This window comes from Pecten maximus, unplaced genomic scaffold (genome assembly GCF_902652985.1).
Source record: "Pecten maximus unplaced genomic scaffold, xPecMax1.1, whole genome shotgun sequence".
NCBI lineage: Eukaryota > Metazoa > Mollusca > Bivalvia > Pectinida > Pectinidae > Pecten > Pecten maximus.
In genome coordinates this window covers 1-7,524 of record NW_022981695.1, presented here as the reverse complement: position 1 = coordinate 7,524, position 7,524 = coordinate 1, and the positions used below count along the sequence as shown (strand labels likewise).

Sequence of the window (7,524 nt, the reverse complement as noted above, 5' to 3'; positions counted from 1 at the left end):
AATGATTTTTGAAATTCTATCTTATATGGTTATTGAAAAGAAGATTTTTGAAATTTCATTCAATTTGACCCTTTTAGCCCTGCCCATCAGCCCCTGGGTGTCAGTCAGGGCCAACATGTGCATACTATCAAACTTTTATCCCATGCTGATAATGTTAACCAGGTTAGAATGAGTTCCAATACAAATCCAACAAAAAATAGTCAAAAATGTGATTTCCCTATATTAACTATTATAGTAAAGTTTACCTCCTCCCCAGGGGCAAACGTGAGACCCCAGGGTCATGATATTCACAATTTGACCCTTTTCGGCCCCACCCCTCAGGCCCCTGGGGGGGTGGGGATCATATAATTCATAATTTTGGTTGACCTTCAGCCAAAGAAGCTTTCTGCTAAATTTCATTGAATTTGGTTATTCTAATAAGTGGTTTTGGAGAAGAAGTCAAAAATGTAAATTGTTTACGGATGCATGACGACAGACAAAAGGCGATTAAATTTCTTCTCAGGTGACCTAAAAATGTTTAAAATCAAAAATGATCTGTTTTTTAAAGATCTTTATTTTAATGTGACAAAAAATGTTAGAGTAAGATTTTAAGGATCAAGATTGATCCTTTGATTTATCAGGAAGTTCATACTGACCTGAAACACACACAGAGAGATGGCGTGTATGATTTCACTTTCCTGCTGTTGTCTACTCTGGGCAATATTGGCCAGCGCTGTGAGGAGGTAGATAGCTTCTGATGTTGGTAAATGTTGTACAGAGTCACACAACTGTTGTCTACTGTCAGGGTCTAAAAACAAAGAATTTATCCTCATTATAATATACACAACTGTTGTCTACTGTCGGGGTCTAAAAACAAAGAATTTATCCTCATCATAATATACACAACTGTTGTCTACTGTCAGGGTCTAAAAACAAAGAATTTATCCTCATTATAATATACACAACTGTTGTCTACTGTCAGGGTCTAAAAACAAAGAATTTGTCCTCATTATAATATACACAACTGTTGTCCACTGTCGGGGTCTAAAAACAAAGAATTTATCCTCATTATAATATACACAACTGTTGTCTACTGTCAGAATCTAAAAACAAAGAATTTATCCTCATTATAATATACACAACTGTTGTCCACTGTCGGGGTCTAAAAACAAAGAATTTATCCTCATTATAATATACACAACTGTTGTCCACTGTCGGGGTCTAAAAACAAAGAATTTATCCTCATTATAATATACACAACTGTTGTCTACTGTCACGGTCTAAAAACAAAGAATTTGTCCTCATTATAATATACACAACTGTTGTCCACTGTCGGGGTCTAAAAACAAAGAATTTGTCCTCATTATAATATACACAACTGTTGTCCACTGTCGGGGTCTAAAAACAAAGAATTTATCCTCATTATAATATACACAACTGTTGTCTACTGTCGGGGTCTAAAAACAAAGAATTTATCCTCATTATAATATACACAACTGTTGTCCACTGTCACGGTCTAAAAACAAAGAATTTATCCTCATTATAATATACACAACTGTTGTCTACTGTCAGGATCTAAAAACAAAGAATTTATCCTCATTATAACATACACAACTGTTGTCCACTGTCAGGGTCTAAAAACAAAGAATTTATCCTCATTATAACATACACAACTGTTGTCCACTGTCAGGATCTAAAAACAAAGAATTTATCCTCATTATAATATACACAACTGTTGTCTACTGTCGGAATCTAAAAACAAAGAATTCATCCTCATTATAATATACACAACTGTTGTCCACTGTTGGGGTCTAAAAACAAAGAATTTATCCTCATTATAATATACACAACTGTTGTCTACTGTCGCGGTCTGAAAACAAAGAATTTATCCTGATCATAATATACACAACTGTTTCTACTGTCGGGGTCTAAAAACAAAGAATTTATCCTCATTATAATATACACAACTGTTTCTACTGTCGGGGTCTAAAAACAAAGAATTTATCCTGATCATAATATACACAACTGTTTCTACTGTCGGGGGCTAAAAACAAAGAATTTATCCTCATTATAATATACACAACTGTTGTCTACTGTTGGGGTCTAAAAACAAAGATTTTATCCTGATCATAATATACACAACTGTTGTCTACTGTCAGGGTCTAAAAACAAAGAATTTATCCTCATTATAATATACACAACTGTTGTCTACTGTCGCGGTCTAAAAACAAAGAATTTATCCTCATTATAATATACACAACTGTTGTCTACTGTTGGGGTCTAAAAACAAAGAATTTATCCTCATTATAATATACACAACTGTTGTCCACTGTCGCGGTCTAAAAACAAAGAATTTATCCTCATTATAATATACACAACTGTTGTCTACTGTCGCGGTCTAAAAACAAAGAATTTATCCTCATTATAATATACACAACTGTTGTCTACTGTCAGGGTCTAAAAACAAAGAATTTATCCTCATTATAATATACACAACTGTTGTCCACTGTCACGGTCTAAAAACAAAGAATTTATCCTCATTATAATATACACAACTGTTGTCCACTGTTGTGGTCTAAAAACAAAGAATTTGTCCTCATTATAATATACACAACTGTTGTCTACTGTCGGGGTCTAAAAACAAAGAATTTGTCCTCATTATAATATACACAATTGTTGTCCACTGTCGCGGTCTAAAAACAAAGAATTTATCCTCATTATAATATACACAACTGTTGTCTACTGTTGGGGTCTAAAAACAAAGAATTTATCCTCATTATAATATACACAACTGTTTTCCACTGTCAGGGTCTAAAAACAAAGAATTTGTCCTCATTATAATATACACAACTGTTGTCCACTGTCGGGGTCTAAAAACAAAGAATTTATCCTCATTATAATATACACAATTGTTGTCTACTGTCAGGGTCTAAAAACAAAGAATTTATCCTCATTATAATATACACAACTGTTGTCTACTGTCAGGGTCTAAAAACAAAGAATTTATCCTCATTATAATATACACAACTGTTGTCTACTGTCAGGGTCTAAAAACAAAGAATTTATCCTCATTATAATATACAAAACTGTTGTCCACTGTCAGGGTCTAAAAACAAAGAATTTATCCTCATTATAATATACACAATTGTTGTCTACTGTCGGGGTCTAAAAACAAAGAATTTATCCTCATTATAATATAACTACTGACATCAGACACTAGAACAAAGCTCTGATACATGATATCACTATGTACACCTGTACTGATTTAAGTAATCTTGATACAGGTAGATTTGGCTATACAAATTGAGGACTCTCATCTGACATTACAAAATGGGCCTAAATCAAGGTGTAGTGGTAGATGTTATTGTGTATGTATAAGCTGACAGTATAAGCTGACAGTATAAGCTGACAATATAAACTGACAGTATAAACTGACAGTGGTAAGCTGACAGTATAAACTGACAGTTTAAGCTGACAGTGTAAGCTGACAGTATATATATGCTGACAGTGTTAAGCTGACAGTATAAGCTGACAGTATTAACTGACAGTATAAGCTGACAGTATATGTTGACAGTATAAGCTGACAGTGTAAGCTGACAGTATAATCTGACAGTATAATCTGACAGTATAAGCTGACAGTATTAGCTGACAGTATAAGCTGACAGTATTAGCTGACAGTGTAAGCTGACAGTATAATATAAGCTGACAGTATAAGTTGACAGTATAAGCTGACAGTATTAGCTGACAACATAAGTTGACAGTATAATCTGACAGTATTAGCTGACAGTATTAGCTGACAGTATAATCTGACAGTATAATCTGACAGTATAAGCTGACAGTATTAGCTGACAGTATAAGCTGACAGTATTAGCTGACAACATAAGTTGACAGTATAATCTGACAGTATAAGCTGACAGTATTAGCTGACAGTATAAGCTGACAGTATTAGCTGACAGTATTAGCTGACAGTATAAGCTGACAGTATTAGCTGACAGTATAATCTGACAGTATAAGCTGACAGTATAAGTTGACAGTATAAGCTGACAGTATTAGCTGACAACATAAGTTGACAGTATAATCTGACAGTATAAGCTGACAGTATAAGCTGACAACATAAGTTGACAGTATAAACTAACAGCATAAGCTGACAGTATAAGGTGACAGTATAAGTTGACAGTGGTAAGCTGACAGTATAAGCTGACAGTATAATCTGACAGCATAATATAAGCTGACAGTATAAGCTGACAGTATAAGCTGATAGTATTAGCTGACAACATAAGTTGACAGTATAAACTAACAGTATAAGCTGACAGTATAAGGTGACAGTATAAGTTGACAGTGGTAAGTTGACAGTATAAGCTGACAGTTTAAGTTGACAGTATAAGCTGACAGTATAAGCTGACAGTGTAAGCTGACAGTATAAGTTGACAGTATACAGTTATCAAATGGGTATGAGGGCGATAGTAATTTTGTCAGACCCGAAGCAACAACTGTTGCACGAGGGCTTTAGCCCGAGGGCAACCGTTGTTGATGAGGGGCTGACAAAATTACTATTGCCCGAATTACCACATTTGATAACTGTTTTATTATACCTTTACTTTTTTTTCTCTATATAGATGTTTGTGCTGGTATGAGAATCTGCTATATAGTCCTCCACTAACTTGACAGACGTTTGTATGACCCTTTTAGTGTTATCTAGTGCTATCTCTGTCCGTTAATAATGACTCGATCTCTACGTCTGTGGCATTTTGAAAACGTGTGTGTTGATCCTTGTTTGACAGTTTCGTAAAAGAAAACAAAATGTTAGGCTACAGTCTGCAACAACAAACAATCTGTGTCAATTAAGCGCTTGCATGTCGTTGTGTCTTTCAAACGTTCTGACGACGTTACAGCAGGGGTGTGACAGTTGTTTCGAATTGTCACACGGTGTGATAGTCCTGGAAACACATGCGCAATCCTCTCGAGGCTGATAGTCAAATTATCACATTACTTTTATATAGAGAAAAAAACGTAAAGCTGACAGTATATACTGACAGTTTAAGCTGACAGTATAAGCTGACAGTGTTAAGCTAAGTTCTATGACTATGTGTACCTGTGTCACCCTGACCAATGTTGTTAATATCTATTGTTTTCCTTCTATGACAGTTACCTATGAGACCTATGTTTGTCTACAGGACGAGTCGGGTGAAGTCTCTCCACTACCTGGACCCAGCATGCACCTGTTACATCAGTAACTAACTAACACGGATGATACATGACATCACAGTTATATGGGAATATAAGACCCAGTCATTAACAGAATAAAAAACATTATTACTCTTTAGAATCAGACTTACTGGAGATAAACTTCCTACAGAGTTCTTCTGAAGGCAGAGCATCAAGGTTGATAGTCTGTCCACGTCCCTGGTGGAACAGCCAGACTAGCTGCCAGGCCATTTCTCCTGATAGTGTGGAGTAGGGCATGTCTGTCATGAACTGCCAACACCCTAGTCTGTCAACACATCAAGGTTATCTCATCATCACATAGCATTTTATATGTATTAGATAAACAGTTTCCTTGACATCGGCAGGAAAATTATATCAAATCTGGCTAACTGAATTGTTTAATACATTGGAGAAGAGAGATATGGCACAACACAATATAATTTCAAGGGAATTTTTCAAAATAAAATTAACAATTTTTCATTCCATAAGTAAACCATGCATCAACAAGAATTATTAATAAGAAAACCCTCAACAACATAAAAGATATAATTATATAATTTTATGTTGATTTATTTTATTCAAACTGGAATTATTTGGCATAATTTAGATTAGATATTACATAGATTTATCTTTAATCTGTATACATTGTGTTATATAGTCCTGAGATGGTACCTTTGGGCAGTAAGTATACAATTTGTAGCCCTGAGGAAGAATTGACTGTACTCCAATTGTAGTCTCTCCAACAGTTCCCATGGTAACAGGTGTCGGTTAGCCTCTCGGAAATTCTCCCAGTGGTCAGAGACATACTGTACACATTGTCTGTAATGAGGAAGTTTGTAATTCAAATCAGGTTTTAAATCCAAACAAGGCATCGCAAACGATACAAATCCCCTCGCGTGCTAACACATGAACTCTAACACAAAATGGAGGGTGGGGTTATTGCAGGACATTGAAATTAAAACATCAGTTGTCATTTGCACTGAACTGCAATAGACATGGATGGGCTTATTATCAGGCATGGGCTATCGAGGTATTGCCATGCTGGACCAATATATGAAGTTTGGTCAGGATCCATTCAAAAATGAAGTCGTAATAATGCTGACAAAAATTTTCTATAAATAGTAACGGTGATCTTGACTTTAACCTTGGCGCCCTGAAACACGAACTCGTTTGAGGTATTCCCATGCTGGACCCATATATGAAGTTTGGTCAGGATCCGTTCAGAAATGAAGTATCAAGAGTGCTGACAAAGATTTTCTATAAATAGTAATGGTGACCTTGACCTTGGCACCCTGAAACACGAACTCGTTCGAGGTATTCCCATGCTGGACCCATATATGAAGTTTGGTCAGAATCCGTTCAAAAATGAAGTCGCAAGAGCGCTGACAAAAAGTGAACATACATACGTACGTACGTACGTACGTACTTACGTACGAACGGAACGCTATATCCCCTCCCCGACTTTCGTCGCGAGGGGATAATAAACTCTTCTCTAAAGTAGAAACTGATATTTGATCAAACTACTAGACACCAGACATTGTGGTGAGATTTCCAGTTAGTATTCAGATCTACCTGATCATTCGGCCTATACGCTTGTTGAGTTGACGGTATCTCCCCTGATTGTGGGTCTGTAGGCCCCATCCCAGCAGATTTATCAGACACGTACAGAAGGCAAACAACTTAATTATCACCGTGTCGGTAGTCAGCTTCACATTGTAGCCCAGCGAACCTACAGGTGAAGTAAGAAAAGTAAGTCAGCACATGTTTTGACAGGGTAGCCTAATTAATCATGATTAGGAACAAGAGGCCCATGGGCCTTAACGGTCACCTGATTTTTGAAATATTTCAGTAAATTTGATTGACACTTTTTGGGATCAGTCAGGGCCAACATGTGCATACCATTAAGCAGTCATCGTATGCTGATAATGTTAACAAATTTAGAATGAATTTCAAAACTGTAACAACAAATGATAGTCAAAAATGTGATTTCCCTATAAATATAGTAAAGTTTATCCCCGCTCCATGGGGCAAACGTGAGACCCCAGGGTCGCAAAATTCACAATTTTGGTAAAGCACCTTAAGACCCTTCCATCTATGAAGAGTATTTGATTCTACCATATCTGAGAGTAGAAAAGAAGATTTTTGAAATTTCAGTCAATTTGACCCTTTTTGGCCCCGCCTACCAGCCCCTGGGGGTCAACCAGGGCCAAATGTACATTCCATCAAACTGTCATCCCATGCTGATAATTTGAACCAAGTTAGAATGAATTCCAATAGAAATCCAACAAATAATAGTCAAAAATGTGATTTCCCTATATAAACTATAGTAAAGTTTACCCC

The 7,524-nt window shown here is 36.1% G+C and overlaps 1 protein-coding gene across 1 annotated transcript; it reads right to left on the bottom strand.

The window, feature by feature from the left end:
• Nucleotides 1-635: 635 nt before the first annotated feature.
• LOC117320192 (ectopic P granules protein 5 homolog) lies at nt 636-6,913 on the bottom strand (the record flags this gene model as incomplete). The annotated part of the gene is made up of 4 exons (XM_033874851.1): nt 636-787; nt 5,316-5,470; nt 5,857-6,003; nt 6,757-6,913. Coding segments are annotated over 4 exons (611 nt in total), but the record flags the coding sequence as incomplete, so codon positions are not given.
• Nucleotides 6,914-7,524: the final 611 nt, after the last annotated feature.